The sequence below is a fragment of the Vicia villosa genome, linkage group LG6, assembly GCF_029867415.1.
Source record: "Vicia villosa cultivar HV-30 ecotype Madison, WI linkage group LG6, Vvil1.0, whole genome shotgun sequence".
Classification (NCBI taxonomy): domain Eukaryota; kingdom Viridiplantae; phylum Streptophyta; class Magnoliopsida; order Fabales; family Fabaceae; genus Vicia; species Vicia villosa.
This window is the reverse complement of record NC_081185.1, coordinates 111,850,211-111,869,031: the sequence shown is the minus strand read 5'-3', so window position 1 is coordinate 111,869,031 and position 18,821 is coordinate 111,850,211. Positions and strand designations below refer to the sequence as shown.

General features: G+C 32.0%; 1 protein-coding gene across 1 annotated transcript; it reads right to left on the bottom strand.

Moving 5' to 3' along the window:
• Window positions 1-6,975: 6,975 nt before the first annotated feature.
• LOC131614350 (uncharacterized mitochondrial protein AtMg00810-like) lies at window positions 6,976-7,404 on the bottom strand. The gene has a single exon (XM_058885945.1). It carries the CDS (start codon window positions 7,402-7,404, stop codon window positions 6,976-6,978), a length of 429 nt encoding a protein of 142 aa, XP_058741928.1.
• Window positions 7,405-18,821: the final 11,417 nt, after the last annotated feature.

Sequence of the window (18,821 nt, the reverse complement as noted above, 5' to 3'; positions counted from 1 at the left end):
TTCTTCTGATGTGTGATGATGTTTATTCTGATGATTATCTGGACAACACTCCTAATCAACCAAAGTAGTAAATCTGTACACTTAAGAAACTATTAGAGTACAAAATTGTTTCATACAAATATATGTATTGTTATCATCAAAGCTTAAAGATTGAATGCAGAACCAAATCTTGTTCTAAATATCTACCCCTTATTGTGGTGTACTTTTCGTTTATATCGTATCCACAGGGATTATTGCGATATTACCGCCGTTCTATAGCCTATTTTGTCTTGAGTTAATGTTACTTTAAGTTTGGGTTTGCAAAAGATCATTCACACTTTTAGTAGCAAAGAGTAAAGTAATGAAAGTTCTAAGTTAAAGAAAATGTATCAAGATTCGATTTCATCGACCTAAATTTGTATGTTTCCTTATAAATGTACGTATTTGAACTCGGTAACGATCAATATAATTACGTATCGACGCCTATATCGTCCGTGTCCGCAACGATATAGTTAGATTTACCGTATTGTTTAACCGACGATTTCTCCACCGTTTAAACAATACAAATAACGTTTAAAAACTGATACTAAGTAAACATCAAACGCTAAATCTATGTCTGCAACTTATAGTTTGATAAATGATAGAGTTAGGTCTAGATACAAACATTGATGTCTCAAACATTTATACCATAGAAAAGCTTTAATAAACAAACTAAACCATTTATATTGATCATCACATGTTCATACACAATATATTCACAAGAAATACATACAAAAAGCTAGGAAGATTACATCTTATCTTGATACAAAAGAGATTTAGCTATCCATGAGAATGGTAGCTTGCTCAAGAAGTAAAGGATGAAGATCAACAAGCATCAAAGGCGATTAATCGACGATCAAGGCTTCGAATCTTCAACTCTTAGTTTGCTACAGTGTTTTGTGCTCTTGGTTCTCTCTCAAAATATCTCTCTCTCTCTCTCCTTCAAAGTGATCTGGCCCCTAGTCAAATAAACAAAGTTTCGCAGACCGTGCTTAGCGCGGTGTAGCCCGCTAAGCGCGCCATCAAAAATTGCTTAAACCGCCCAACCGCGCTAAGCGGGCTCCAGACCTCGCTTAGCGCGGAACTCTCTGTCAGAACTTCCTTCTTTTCTTCAAAACCGCGCTTAGCGGGCTCAACCTCGCTTAGCGCGCTACCTCTTTTCAGCAATCTTTGGCTTTGGGCTTGGAACATCTTCAAAGTCCTTTTTTCATGGTCCAAGCTTCCAATTATCTATAAAAACTACAAAATCCAACATAGATTGCAAAGATAAGAACTATTCAACAATAATATAAATATAAGAATAAATATATACCAAATGATAATAAAATACTACTATTAACCACAAAAAGACTTGAAAGTTACCAAAAATTACCTAAGATATTTACACAAATTGGTAACTAACAACTCTCCCCAACTTAAACCTTTGTTTGTCCTCAAACAAAAACAAACATGAAAACAACAACAAACAAAACCAAGAGAGCACAAGCTAAGACAAGAACAAATGGGTGGTTCAAATTCCATAAGCACACAAGTAACATTTCACCCTTGCTAAAATAATACCATGATTGAGATACTAATACTAAATACACCTTTGATGTAAACAGTTCCTAAAACAAAATAAGTTCAAAATTGAATCACAACCTACACACTTCTCTAGTAAGAGACAAAATTGAGGACCTAACACTCACACAACAATGTCGCCAACATCCAGAATTAATTATGCATTCATCTACACAACATTTATATAAAAAGCGTAAAAGCAAGAATCACAAAGACTTTAGGGTTGTATCTTGGCTTGGTTAACAAGGAAGTGTCATTTCTCAAGGCCATTGAAACGAAAGGGTCAATTCCTAAGAGAGCATTCAAATCACGATTATATCCACACATCCTTATCAACCGATCATACAATTTTATTGCTCAAGAGTTCATCACTTTAATATAAAAGACACTAGCTATATACAAAGCTTTTTTCTTTTTCTTTTTCTTTTTCTTTTTCTCTTTCTTTTTCTCTTTCTTTTTCTCTTGAGCAATCACTTATTTACCTCTCACTACCAATACAACCATAATTTTATATTCTCCCCAACTTGCATATTACCACCACATAATCACGAATGCTCTCTATTCTAAGGCGAAAAGGAAACATTCCTAACCACAATTAATGGTACTCTTCAAGGTTGAAAGAAAATCATCAAGATTCATATCAAAAATCGGCAAATATAGACAAGGAATTGATACCGCTTGAATCTTGGCAAAAATGGCTCAAAGTGGTTATCAAATGCTCACACACTCACCGGGTAGGTTATATATGGTAGATAAGTTATACTCGAAATGCAAAACAAAATGCTTTGATCACTTTCATGCTTTACACAATTAAAATAAAAACGCAAGATTAAACATAATAAACACGAGTTAAACGCACATTGTTGGTAATCACAAAATAATATATATATGTACAATGGAAAGGCTCCTCACACTAGTTTTAGAACTAAAATGATTCAATATTGAACTATATTTGTTAAAGAAAATATGACATCTAATTTGTACAATTACAAGCATCTAATTTATGGTATATTAAAGAAACGATAAAAATGTACCTTGCACGTACTAATTTCACATTATATCATCACCGCCCCAATTGGATGTAAAACTTGCTCCCTCAAGGAAACACTTTCACAAGGACAACAAAAATTAAAAAAAAACACAATTGCATATGTTCATAGAAATAAAAGCAATTAAATTAAAAACTTAATAATTTAAAACAAACACCAAAAGGTGTCACAATATCCAAAAAGGCATAGCAATGCCTAAGGTTCAAAATACCTCATCCTATAAAAGGATGGAACAAAACATAACAAAGCTAATGTCAAAATAAAAAAAACTAGCACTAAACATACTAATAGCACTAAACATAAAATATAAAACTACTCATCCTCATCCTGATTTTCTTCCACATTTTCATCCTCGCCACCTTCCTCCTCCTCAGGAAATGGACTGACCTCAGGCCAATCAGCAAAATCCACCAAGTCTTGGCGAGAACTCCTGGTATTCTTTGCGATGCACTACGGTTGTGTTGCCCTTGATGATCATTCAAAGCCATCCTATCAATGATAGCAATTGCTTCAGCAGCTGTTTTTGACATCAACGAACCACCCGCGGTAGCATCTAAAAGAGTTTTTGGTTGAGGTTGGAGTCCATTCCTAAAGATATGGATTTGAGACAATTCATCAAACCCATGACCTTTGCATTTTCTAACCATGGACTTGAACCTCTCCCATGCTTCATTGAGAGATTCATTCGAACCTTGAGAGAACACCGCAATAGAAGTTTTCGCTTCCATGAACCTATTGTGAGGAAAGAACCGATCCAAGAACTTCTCTTCTAACTCGTTCCAATTTGTCATGACATTATTTGGTTGATCAAGGTACCATTCCTTAGCTTTTCTAATTAAGGAATGAGGAAAAAGTCTCCTGAACACCTGTTCTTCTTCGGCTTCCAGAGCACCAATGGTTCCGGCGATCTCATAGAACTTTGTCAGATGAGTAAATGGATCCTCGTGATCTGCCCCTGTGAACGGATTTTGGTATAATAATTGAAGTAACCCCGTCTTCATTTCGGAGTTTCTTCCATTGGCCTGATCATGAGCAAATTGTGCATTGAGTCGAGGGCTATTAACACAAGGCCCTCGAGGTGGAGGATCCGCAGCCATTTCTTCCTCAACCAAGTTTTCAACCGGAGTTGAAGAAGAAGATGCTTCTTGTTGTTGTCTTCTTTCCCTAGCTAGTTGTCTCCTCCTACGAGTTTTGCTATTCTCTCTACGCGCAGTCCTTTCAATCTCAGGATCAAAAAGGAGTTGATCTGCAGGTATACGTCCTCGCATAAACTGTAATCTGAAAAACTAACCAAGCAAATTAACAAACACAAGGAATATAATTTTAGGAACAAGAAATTAATTATAAGACTCAATACAAAACAAACTATTGCAATGCTTGCAATATCTAAACAACAATCCCCGGCAACGGCGCCATTTTGTTGAAATGAGTATTGTGGTGTACTTTTCGTTTATATCGTATCCACAGGGATTATTGCGATATTACCGCCGTTCTATAGCCTATTTTGTCTTGAGTTAATGTTACTTTAAGTTCGGGTTTGCAAAAGATCATTCACACTTTTAGTTGCAAAGAGTAAAGTAATGAAAGTTCTAAGTTAAAGAAAATGTATCAAGATTCGATTTCATCGACCTAAATTTGTATGTTTCCTTATAAATGTACGTATTTGAACTCGGTAACGATCAATATAATTACCTATCGACGCCTATATCGTCCGTGTCTGCAACGATATAGTTAGATTTACCGTATTGTTTAACCGACGATTTCTCCACCGTTTAAACAATACAAATAACGTTTAAAAACCGATACTAAGTAAACATCAAACGCTAAATCCATGTCTGCAACTTATAGTTTGATAAATGATAGAGTTAGGTCTAGATACAAACATTGATGTCTCAAACATTTATACCATAGAAAAGCTTTAATAAACAAACTAAACCATTTATATTGATCATCACATGTTCATACACAATATATTCACAAGAAATACATACAAAAAGCTAGGAAGATTACATCTTATCTTGATACAAAAGAGATTTAGCTATCCATGAGAATGGTAGCTTGCTCAAGAAGTAAAGGATGAAGATCAACAAGCATCAAAGGCGATTAATCGACGATCAAGGCTTCGAATCTTCAACTCTTAGTTTGCTACAGTGTTTTGTGTTCTTGGTTCTCTCTCAAAATATCTCTCTCTCTCCTTCAAAGTGATATGGCCCCTAGTCAAATAAACAAAGTTTCGCAGACCGCGCTTAGCGCGGTGTAGCCCGCTAAGCGCGCCATCAAAAATTGCTTAAACCGCCCAACCGCGCTAAGCGGGCTCCAGACCTCGCTTAGCGCGGAACTCTGTCAGAACTTCCTTCTTTTCTTCAAAACCGCGCTTAGCGGGCTCAACCTCGCTTAGCGCGCTACCTCTTTTTAGCAATCTTTGGCTTTGGGCTTGGAACATCTTCAAAGTCCTTTTTCCATGGTCCAAGCTTCCAATTATCTATAAAAACTACAAAATCCAACATAGATTGCAAAGATAAGAACTATTCAACAATAATATAAATATAAGAATAAATATATACCAAATGATAATAAAATACTACTATTAACCACAAAAAGACTTGAAAGTTACCAAAAATTACCTAAGATATTTACACAAATTGGTAACTAACACCCCTTTTTGATGATGACAAAACCATTTATTTTGATGTAACAATTTTACAGGGTAATGTCACAAAAATAAACAAATCATAGTTTTGATAGATAAAACTCCCCTTGAATCGTACACTCCCCCCCCCCCCCCGAGTCAAAGACTTACAAATTTTAGAAGGAAGGGATAACTGAGCATTGTTTGGAAGACTCCACATGAGTTAAATAATCTCCCCTTGAATCTAAAACTTAAGACTTTAACATAGATAAAGGGTTTTCTGAGCCTTGTTCACATTTCATATGATCTTGTCATAAGTATTCGCTTTAGTCAAAGCATCAGATATCAGAAAATTTAGATCTTTAAATGACGGGGCTTGTGATTATTCATATGTTAGAGTACATATTTTTCATGTATCGTAGAACTTGGTGAATCATATCAGAGCGCAATAAAGTCAGATCATGCTTGATTGAATAGTATCAGAACATTTGATTCATTAGTATTAAGTATTAGAATATGTGAATCAGATTTTTATGATCATCAGAGTTTGATAAAAAAGATTTTATCTCATCAGATAAATTTAACATCATAGTCTCTGCATATCTTTAGATATTCTGAACAATTTTTTTTATCAGATACTGTTTTTTCAGATATTTTTGATTGACTATCAGAAGTTTTCTCAAATCATTCAGGATATAATTCATGTATCAGAATTAGTGCATTCCTGAATCTCATTTAAAAATCTTAGTTTTGAATTGAAATGTAAGCAGCGAGATTTGTTGAGAATAGATATATATATCAAAATCATCATTTTATTTCTCCCCCTTTTTGTCATAATCGAAAAGTTAAAAACAACAAATAATTGATTTTGTCATTAATAAACATTCCAGAGAAAGTTTTGACAAAGAAAATGGTCTTGTCATTTGACCGATCTATCTTGAAAAACTCAATGTATTTTAAACAGTTGATAGGATTATTTTCAAGAGACTTGTCAGAGTAATAAATGCAACTAGACAAAAATTACTAGAAATAAATAAATGTTTGTGTTTAATTAGATTCATATTTTACTTAAAACATGTCTCAACACTTCCATTCATAAACATATAGGGTGAAATATAGATAATTTCTAGATATTCTCAAGGATATTTCACACTACTTGAGGTTATGTTCAAATAAACTAATATGATATAAGTGACATAAGTCAAATCATATATTCTTATTTGAGAACCCATGACTTAATATTCTCAGAGTCAGGAAACCAACAGATTTATGACTGAATATGTTTCTCATTAGGACATCTTCTAACTTGTAGAAGTATCGTTTGACAGAAAAACAAGCTTTCATAAGATTAATATCTTATTTCCCATAGAAGAGGAAAACACATATATTCAAGATTCATTTTGGACAGAACTCAATTTTTAGATGTTTAAGAATGAACAAAAATCTATCTTCAGCTAAGGGTTTTGCAAAAATATCAGCTCATTGATGGTTTGTATCTATAAATTTTAAAAGAAGGTTCCCTTTCCGAACATGATCTCTTATAAAGTGATGCTTGATTTCTATGTGTTAAGCTCTTTAGTATAAAATAGGATTCTTACTTAAGCAAATATCAACATTATTATCACAAAAGATAGGAATCTTACTTACATATATTTGAAAGTCTTACAGTTGACTCTTCATCTAGAGCATTACAGTGCTGCATAATGATGATGATATGTATTATGCTTCAGCAGTAGATAATGCAATTGTTGATTGTATTTTTCTTGACCATGAGATAGGATTTTCACCCAGAAATTCATAGTTCCCAAAGGTACTTTTGCGTTCAATTCTATCTCCTGCATAGTCTGCATCACAGAAACCTGGTAGCTTGTATTTTGATGTTTTCTTATACATCAATCCAAGGTTAGTTGTTCCTTTCATATACTTTAAGATTCTCTTAACAGCTATTAAGTGAGTTTCCCTAGGATCTAATTGAAAACGAACACGTAGACAAACAATGAATAAACTATCTGGATGAGAAGCAGTAAGATATATAAGAGAGACTATCATACCACGATAGAACTTTTGATAAACCTTTGAGCTTACTTCTTCCTTTTCAAGAATACAAATAGGATGCAAAAGAGTATTTGAAGGTTTACATTCTGCCATATCAAATTTCTTCAAGAGCTCTTTTGTATACTTACTTTGATGAATGTAAGTAACATTTGGAGTCTGATTGATTTGTATACCCAGAAAATACTTCAGCTCTTACATCAGGCTCATTTCAAATTCGGCCTGCATAAGCTTAGAGAATTCTTGACAAATAGATGGTTTATTAGAACCAAAAATAATATCATCAACATATATTTGACATACCATAAGATCATTTCCATAATTTTAACAGGAAAGAGTAGTATCTACTTTTCCTCTTGAGAAGCCATTCTCCAAAAGAAAGGCACTTAGTCTATCATACCAATCTCTGGTAGCTTGTGTAAGACCATACAGTGACTTCTTAAGTTTGAAGACATGTTGAGGATACTTAATACTCTCAAAACCAGGAGGTTGGTAAATGTATACTTCTTCAAAAATATATTCATTCAGAAACGCACTTTTGATATCCATTTGATATAAGATAATATTATTATTAACAACAAATGATATTAAAAGACAAATAGATTCTAACCTTGCGATTGGAGCAAAGGTTTAATTGTAGTCAATCCCTTCTTGTTGACTGTAACCTTGTGCAACAAATCGTGCCTTATTTCTGAAAACTTCACCTTTCTCATTTAGCTTGTTTCTGAATATCCACTTTGTTCCAATAACACCAGTTCCCTTAGGTTTCGGAACCAAATCCCAAACATCGTTTTTGGAAAACTGATTAAGCTATTCTTGAATAGCCAAAATCCATTCATTATATTGAAGTGCTTCTTCACATGAAGTTGGTTCTATTAGAGACACCTGTCCTAGAAGATTTTCTTCATTTTGCTTAATCACAAATCTAGTTCTGACAGGTTCAGTTTTGTCTCCCAGAGTCATTTCTTAAGATACTGTTTATGTTTGTATTGGTTTTTTCTGAACTAATGTAACTCTAGAGGGTTCTGATGTATCATTATTATCAGGAACATTTTCTTCAGAGTCCTTGATCTTTTGTTCAGATCCTTCTAGTGTAATCTTAGATTTGCAAAACTTTCAAACAACTTTGACTTTTCTAAGTCAAGCTTATCATCAAATCTAACATGAATTAATTATTCAACAATGTGTATTTCTGTATTGTATATTCTGTAGCCCTTATAGCATTCTGAGTATCCCAACATGATATAATTTTCCTCATTTTTAAGGAATATTTTGAAAAAGTGTATGATATAATTAGTCTGAGTTTTTTCTGATTATATGCTAATGACATTGAGTTTTAATGATAAATGGAGATCTTTGATGTGTGTTTGTGTGTATTCTGATAATTTTGCAGTGTTTGGTTGCCTCACCCTATAAATTAGCATTCAAAGGGAAATGAAGCAAGGAGACTCCTTAGCTCTATTTCTTTTCATGTTTGGGGTGGAAAACCTAAGTGGGTTGTTTAGTAGGGTTATTGAGTTTAAACTTTTCTCTTGGTTTAGGGTGGGCTCCTCGAATCTAGTCTCGCATCTTCACTATGGGAATCACACCTTAATCTTGAACGATCGCTCCATTTGACATCTTTACTTATTAAGAGTGTCATTAGAGGCTTTGAGCTTTCCTCACACCTTCAAGTTAATTTTGCAAAGAGTAGTCTTATATGAATTATTATGAATCAAATTATTTTGAACTTTGCTAGTGATTTTATCTACTGTATGCAAGAGACCATTCCCTTTTCTTTCTTTTTTTTTTACTTTGGTTTTCCTATGAAGATCAACCCACGCCTAGAGGCTACATGGAATCCACATGTTAATATTTTACCTAGGTGGTTATTGTCGTGTTAGCGTAGGTATATCAGCCTAGGGGCTAAGAGCATACACATCAGTAGTAGTATTGTGTTGTAAAGCCACAATGTGTCAGAAAATATTATTATTTAAAGTAAATTGGACCAAATTTGTAAACCACCGATGCCAAAGAAAATCACGGTAGTTTGGAACAGTTGTGAGACAAGTGGGACTCAATTTAGAGTTTTAAGTAAGTGATATGGATGTTTGGAAAATTTAGTCAATTGATAAAATAATTGAAAAGTGTAAAAAAATATAGGCAAAATTATACTCAGGGTCCTTTAAGTTATTTTATTGTAACAAGTTGGTCCTTTATATTTTTTTTGCTAATAGTTAGTCCTTTATGTTAACTAATGTATGCATCGGTGACCTTTTTTATGTTTTATTTATTTTATTTTATTTCGTTTTTAACTTTTAAAATTCATATTAAACTCATTGTTGGTCCAAAAATTATGAAAAAATTCCTAAAAATATTTCTTCTCATTTTACACTTTGTGTAATTTTCTGAGAATTTTATTTTCTGTTTTATTATTTTTATTTAATTTATTTCTTTTGTGTGCATTTTAATTAGTTTAAAAATATTTTTATGTTCTAAAAAATTCTGAAAATTTTATTATAGGATTCAATGATGGTCTCTAACGTATGTTAAGTGATACATCAACACCATTAGTGTCACTTCGGTTTTTTTGGAACGAAGTTTATGAAAAAGGTTAACTGTGCAGACGTTAGTTAACATAAAGGACTAACTTGTAGCGAAAAAAACATCAAGGACCAACTTGTTACAATAAAATAACTTAAAGGACCCTGGGTATAATTTTGCCAAAAATATAATAAATTAAGTAGGATCCATTTATATACCACTAACTAGGGTAGCATGCATTATGGGTGTTCATGGGTGCGGGTACCCATCAACCCGTTAACCTAAATCAAACCAATCCATAAATCACCCGAATCCGTTCATTCACGGGTATACTCAACTCATTCGGCAATAACCCATACCATCGATGTAGATGTTCTAGGAAATTTTAAGCGTGACCCAAATACTTTTAGATGAAACATTGCATACTTCCTCCCGACCCAAATACTTTTAGATGAAACATTGCATACTTCCTCCCACTCCATGTTTCATAAGTAACTTCTTTGTTGGACAATTGTCATCCTACAGAAGATAATTACGTCCCTATCATTATTATATTCATAATAATATCTATATTATATTAAAATAGACCTCCGCGTAGCTGCATAGGCCAAGAAAGATACTAAATATAGTTAGAAAGATAGAGCAAGTGAGAGAGAGAGAGTTATATTAATGGAATTGATGAGCAAGCAGGCAAAGATGAGGTTAGTTTTGTTGGTTTTCCTGTGCCTGTTGAGCTTTACTGCAACTGTCGATCCACTTTTTTCATAACTCAAGTGCTCCTCAATGTCAAGTCAACAACCACAGAGTGCTGTGATAAATGTATTTGCACAAAATCAAACCCTCCTCAATGTCATTGTGAAGATAAGTTAAAACTAGAAACATGTTTCACAACTTGCAAAAAATGCGTTTGTCGATTTTCTTTTACTCCTGTGTGTCGTTGCTATGATACCAAAAACTATTGCTATGAACCATGTAATTGATTAACTGTGTGTGATGAGATAGAGTCCCACAGCCTCTTTTTTTAATTGTGTGAATGGGAATTAACTAATGGAATAGTAAAAATTAAGTGCTACTTAGCCATATACACATTTTGTGTTTTTGATAACTTGCTTGTAGATGCTAGTTAATATTATTATTGTGCATATTTCTTTTGTATTGAAAGGGTATTGTATTGTGCATATCTCTTTTGTATTGAAACTTCATTATACACAATTTCAATTAAGAGTATGTGTAATTATAAATAGAGACTTCTAAGATTTGTCGTAAAACTAAGTGATAAATTCAAAAATTTAAAGGATTAAATATATTTTTCTGTATTATAGGTGTTTGTAACTGGTACATGTTTAGTTTTTTAGGCCAAATTATCTCGAGCGGGTCGGGTTCCGCCCAATGGAGCTTCCTCCAATTGATTACTTGTTCAAAATGATAAGGTCGGGTTGAAACAGTTGATGGGTCAAGTTTGTTATAGCGTATTGGCGATATCTAATTTAGATACAGAGAGAACATATTTATGACTAATTGAGAATATTTATGGGCCGAGATTTAGGCAACCAAGACAAGTTCCCAATAACTATTAAGAGGTCATACGAATAGGGAGGAATCACACTAAATTGTCTATGATGGACTTTCGTAAAAGACATGTTAGAACTGCTTTATAAGGAAAAGAGCGCAAGGAAAAAATCTATACACATTTCACAATAGATTTTGACTGTGACTTTACTAGCACTTACTTGTAGAGTTATCGTTGGTGTGCTTGTACGAAAAACATTTGGCGCCCAATGTAAGGTTTGGTTACTAACCGGGGCCACTCACACCTATTCCAACAACAATCACACCCCATTTCCTAATGATAAGGGCTGTCACCAATAGCCATAACAACGACTAAGTTGTTATAGTTGAGATATTGACCGTTATGGAGGAATTACATCTCAAGAATGAGACGCTAAAGGAGAATGGACCTGACTTAGAACAACAGAAACATGCATGTGTGGTTGAGGAAGATTTAAAAACTATCAAAATCATAACTCTTTCTCCCCCTTCGTCAAAAATCACAAAGATTTAAAAAGACAAAAGAAACTTTTATTAAAAACTAAAGGGATAAAGATAAAATTATTTTAGAAACAAAAGAAAAAACTATTCTTAAGTTCTAATACAAAGGGATATGGCTAAGGGTTTAGACATCCTTCTTGTCAAACTTTAACATGAAGTGCATAAGCATTTCTAACAGTTTCTTGAATGAAGCTTCCTGAGCAGCAATCCTTTCATCATGCTTATCCAAGCGTTGATGGATGAGAAGATTGTCTTCCTGCTATTTTCCCAAAACACACTTCAGCCCAGCTGGCTGGTCTTCAGCTACCATAGGTTCCTTCCTCTTAGAGCTGGAAGGTTAACCATCAACCAACACCATTTCAGAACTAGAAGCTTTAGCAGCAGCAACTTCTGAAGTACCAACTAAAGCAACACTTTGTTGCTCAGGTTTAGAGACTGGCACCACTAGAGCAGGCAAACACATAGGAATTGTAGTAGCATAGATCCATTCCTTATGCTTCCTCTCTACTTCAAAAGAGAAATAGGCTTGCATGATTCTGGAGTTGACATCAACCCATTTTCTGAAGTTGTCCCAGATAACATGTGTCATTTGTGGACTCCTGCGTGAAACAGATCTTCTTAAGACGAATCTTAAAGAGTTACGAGCATAGAGCCCAAATTGGTACATTATTTCATCCAAGGGTACAGGCCTTGTGTTGGTTCTAATAAAATAAACCAATGGTTTTTCAGAATAAGAAGATGGATCCCTATCTGGCACAACAATGATTTTCAAGATATCCGCTTCCAACATAGAGTCTTCAGGAGTATCTTGAACATTAGGGATGTGATGTTCAGGTTCAGAGTATGACGGAGAAGGGTCTTGAGACAGTGTGATGTTAATCTCAACTTCATTTAGAAGATGAGAGTTGGATGGGGATATTGGAGGTATAGATTTTCTTGTGGCGGTGATGATGGGAGATTCATATGGACTGATGAAGGATGGTTGAGGAAAAGAGATGGTGATTTGAGTAGAAGGAATGATGAATGTGTTTGCTGAAGAAGTATCTTCAAATGTCTTGGATTTTAAGGGGTTTTCTTTGGATCAGAAGAAGAGCCTTCCGAAATGTTTGTATGTTTCGTCCTATTTTTTTAATTATGATCCTATTGAGAAATCTAGAGAAATTATCTACTATCTAACATATATTAAAAGATTGACCAAACTCCCTAAATTGTCCTTTCCTCAAAATAAATTTACACTACAAAATGGACATTTTGGTAACTAACAAAATAACCCTTCACCTTTATATCTTTTGCACCAAGTGTTTCACTCTCATTGGTCCACCAACTTTCTACAACATAATACACTACCTCATTTTCTCTCTCTTTATAAAGGACAAGTGTTTCACTCTCATTGGTCCACCAACTTTCTACAACATAATACACTACCTCATTTTCTCTCTCTTTATAAAGGACAATTTGAATTGAAAATATAATATAGTTGCATATTTATAATTATTATTCATTTATAATTGAATCATTCATTTTAAATTTACATATTTTTAAATATATTTTATACAATATTAAATAAACTTACATGATATTAGGTTGTAGTTTACGGGTCACTATCAACATAATACATATTTTATTTATTTTTTCAAATGTTAAAATTCTTTTTATTCTTTTTCCGTCTCATGGATCAATTTTTTTCTTTGCTTAATTATTTAATAATTAAGTAATTCATTTTAAATTTATTTGTATAATGTATTTTTTTAATTTTAAAAACATAATACACTACCTCATTCTCTTTCTCTTTGTAAAGTACAATTTCAATTGAAAATATAATATAGTTCCATATTTATGATTATTATTCATTTATAATTGAATCATTCATTTTAAATTTACATGTTTTTAAATATATATGATACAATATTAAATAAATTTACATGATATTATGTTGTAGTTTACGGGTCATTATCAAGATAATACATATTTTATTTATTTTTTTCAAATGTTAAAATTCTTTTTATTCTCTTTCCGTCTCATGGATCAATTTTTTCTTTGTATAATTATTTAATAATTAAGTAAATTCATTTTAGATTTATTTGAATAATGTATTTTTTAAATTTAATTAGCATGATGAAAAATGTATTTGTCTCACGGGTCACTAACAAGACAATATTTATTTTAGTTAATAAATCATTATTTTAATTCAAGAGACAAAATATTTATTTTTAAATATTAATTTTTTCTCCATCTCACACTACAAGAAATTTTTTGCGACATATAGGTTGCGACATAATTTTTAAAAAATCTAAAACATTTTACGACAGTTGTAGGCCCAACTACCCTTAAAAGAAATTTGCGACAGTTCAACAACGGTCGCCCCAAAATATATTCATGATTATTATTTGAAGATTATAAATTATCAATTTTTTTTTTGTTATTTACACAATATCATAATTAAATTATCCATCCTCAAAATATATGTTGGTGAAATTGCAAAGCATTGTGAAATTGACTATGAAAATCTTATTAATAATATTTTTTTCTAATGGTTAATTTTCATTTTATATATACAATTTAGTCAAACTTTTTATTTCATATTTTTTTCATATCATTCAAAAAATACTACACCAAAAATAATGCACCCGTGCGACAGCACGGGTCTCTGACTAGTTTATCCCACTAACATTATAGGACTGAAAAAGATTTTGGTACCAAAGTCAAAAAGTCAAGTGGCATGCAAATATGCTTGATAACTCAAAATCAAAATGTCATGTTGATAGTGGATGTTCAAATCATATGACTAAAGAAATAAATATTTTCTCTTACTTCATTCCTGCGAGAAAATAAGCTTTCTCTAATAACAGCAACAAAGGTAAATATGTTTTATTTGAGACTATTGGTAAGAGTCTTAATCCAACGACTCCCACCTGGTCTTCTCAAATACGCTTCTCTCCCGTCTTACAAAACCAACATAATTTAAGAGAAAAACAATTGAGGGAGACGTGAGCGAAGTTGCTAATGTTGAAAATCGTTGATAAATATTTCCAAATAAATATTTCTCAATTTGTTCACTACTATATACACAGAGTCACAAACACTTTACCATCGGGACCCTTACAAGAAAAGATGAATTACTTTTTAAGACAAAACTAATAACCACATCCATGTGACTTAATGTCAAATCCTAACAATTTCATTTTCAAAATTAAAAAGAAAGGAAATAGAAACCAACGAAACAATATGAGAAATTAAGTACAATATGGAACACAAGAATCACGCACGTGGGTGCATTTCTCAGAAGAAAGTGCACAAGATGTGTGAATTTGTTAGATTAGAAGACGATCAGGTCTTATTCAAATTTCTAAATCTTACTATTGGTGACCTTATTTATTTGCTTTTAGATTTATTTCACAAGATTACGATGAATTAACATAACCATTATACCCAATTCTTTAGTGTATAACTAAATTATACGATAACTCCCTAATTTCATAGGCTAGTTTTAAGTTAAATTAGACTATTTACAATAGTTTCCAAATTCAACACCCTACTTTTTCACTTTTTATACTCCACATCATCTTCTCTCTCTTCCACCTAATAATTCAACACATATTCAACTTTTACTCACTACAATAGTTTTGTTTAATAAAATTCAACACCCTACCCCACTACTTTTATTTCATATTCTTATTTTCTTTTATATTTTTGTTTTATGATTATATATTAAAATTAATTATATATTAATATTATTATCAATTGAAATTATGAAAAATGATGAATTTTAATATTATTAATTATATATTAATATTATTATCAATTGAAATTATGAAAAATTATGAAAAAAGTGGAATTTTTTGGTGTGTCCAAATCAAATGAACCAAGTCTCTATTTATAGACAAAAAAAATGATGAATTTTGGTGAAAATAAAAATAAATAAAAAATTTATTTACTATAAAATAAATGACATTAAATAATTATCATGAAATAAAAATATAAACACTCACAACAACCAATAATAATTTGCCAAAAATATTATGTGGCCCCCACTAATTTCTCATTCAACATGTTGAATGTTTTCAACACTAAATAATCCACATCACTTTCAACATATGATTCAACATACCATTGTACCAATTCAACTATTGAAAAAAAAATTCAACACCTCCATTGTAAATAGTCTTAGGCGAAATAAACACGTCAATTCTTAAGTCACAACTTATAACCATTTATCCCCAAATCAATTACTAACTTGAACAGTTAATTTAGACCAGGTTTATAGAGTTAGCATTAGTAATCTCTAAAAACTTAAATTTAATCTATGCGCTTGTCAACACATGGAAAGAGTACATGAATAGAAACTACAATATCAATTTAAACAAATAATACATAACATATCATATGTCTCAGCATATCAAATATAGATTCATCTTATAAGACCTAATCAATGAAAAATTAACTACTCATACTAACAAAATTCATAGCTAAGAATTTAAAGGAATAATACATAAAACTCATGAGAAACATGGTCATCAATGGTGAAAACCTTCATTCCAGAGCTCCGTTACCGTCTTCCCACGTTAAAATGCATCAAAATTTGTCCATCAAATTAAAGTCCAACACTGTCAAAATCTTTGTTTCTTTCTCTTATAGGTGTCAAAACATGTGAAGTTAACAAATCGTGCCACGATGCCTTTCATTATGCCACAACAATCGGATTTGCAAGTTGAATCGTCCCATGACAACTTTCCATCATGGCGCTATATGTTGTTAAGCGCGTAGTCATGGCACATTAATGGACATGATTTTTTCAGTAGTCAATTGCGCTTTATTTTTTTCCCCAATTTCTCCTCTTTTTCACTTAATCAAAAATAACATATGGTTAAATTGTCTCTCATATATTTAGAGACGACAATCAATGTACCAACAAATTAACCAACTTAAAATAGTCTATTCAATGTAGTATTTGGCTTGATCACTTGTCTAGTAACATGAGAGCTAATTTTACTCATAATATATTAGCAATTACAACATATATTAATTTTGCTTTTCGTTTTGGATGATGTGCTCCTTGACTGTTACTATGTTTTTTCCATTTATATACCATCGGTTTAAAAAAAAGTTGACGTGAAATAAAAGCCTTTAAAAATAAATATTGTACATATAAGATTGAAGAGTTCAATTCTTGCCTATTAAAAAATAATCAGATGAGAGAAGAGAAAATTTCATGTGATAGAATTCAATACCGACTTGACAGATAGGCAATACTATTTACAAGTTTGTTCTTTGATGTATCGGGACCCTTTACCCTAATTAGGAAATGGAAACCGACAAAACATCAAATCATAGTAACTCTTATATGGAACACGAGGATCACGCGGTGGTTAGTGCATTGCTTAGGAAAAAAAATACTAGAAATAAAATAATCAAAAGAAGAAAAACACTTCTTATAAATAGACCTATGTACCTGCGAACTTTTGTTATAAAAGTTGTAACTAACCATAGGCTCTGTTTTTAATTATGTGTATGAAATAATTAATGGAATAAAAGTACTACTTGCCCATATATGCACTTTTGTTTTTGCCAAACTTTAGCGTTCAAGTGTTTGTTTTTACTAATTTTATCTTTAAAATTATTTAGTTTTAGTCTCTATAAATCATATATATATATATATATATATATATATATATATATATATATATATATATATATATATATATATAACAACAAACTTTGAATTAACTATCAGTGAAGTTTTGAATCAAATCACATTACTGTAAAAAAATTACCGAATACAACAATGAAGTAAAAAAAAAGTTTGGAGAAGAAAGAGAATAAGGGTTGTTAATTACTATGAATTTAATTAAATCGCTTATGTAGTTGAAGATGATTCAACAAAACCTCAAAAAGTTTAGTCATTTATAGATGTAAGTTTGTGGCAAGAAGCTATTAAAGATGAGTTAGATTTTCAAGAATCTAACCGGACCTAACACTTACTAGACTCTTCTCCTGGATGCAAATTAATTGGTTGTAAATGAGTTTTGAAAAAAGTTACTAAAACCTGACAGAACAATTGATAAACAAGGCTCGCCTTTTAACCAAAAAATTTAGACAAAAAAATATATAGATTTTTTTGATACTTTTTCTTCAGCCACTATAATCACATCCATTAGAGTACACTAAATGGATGTTAAAATAATTTTTTTGAACGATGACTTATAAGAAGAAATGTATAGACCAACCGAAGGAGTTTGTGATTCAGGGGCAAGAAAACAAGGTTTGTAAGTTAGATATGTCTCTCTATAGTCTAAAACAAACACCAAAGTGATGATATAAAAGTTTGATAACTTAATAATATCGAATGCATACAAAGTGAATGAAAGTGACAAATGTGTTAAATACAAATGTGACAATCAACATTTGCACTATTATAAGTCTCTATGAAGACGACTTACTCATAGTCAGGTCAAACATTCAGGTTATGAATGAGGTGAAATCACTGTTGTGCTTCAATACTGATATGAAAGACCTCAGAGAAGTCAGTGTGATTCTTAAAATTAAGATCACTAGATTCGAGAAGGGAATATCATTGGATCACTCTCACTATGTGGAGAAGATCTTAAAGAAATATAATTACTTTGTATGTAAACCTGCTTGCACACCATACCATCCTAGTGTGAAACTATTTGACCACATCGGTGATAGTGTTAGACAAACTATGTATGCGAGCATCCTTGGCAGTCTTAGGTATGTCCTTGGTTGTACTAGACAATACATTGCATATGTCCTGGGATTATTATGCAGGTTTACTAGTAGGATGAGTTATGAAAATTGAAAGGCTATCAATAGAGTCATGTGATGCCTTAAGGACCGTCAATCTTGACCTACATTATCAGAGATTTCATGCTATACTTGAAAGAATTAGTGATGCAGATTTGAACACCTTATTATATATATAT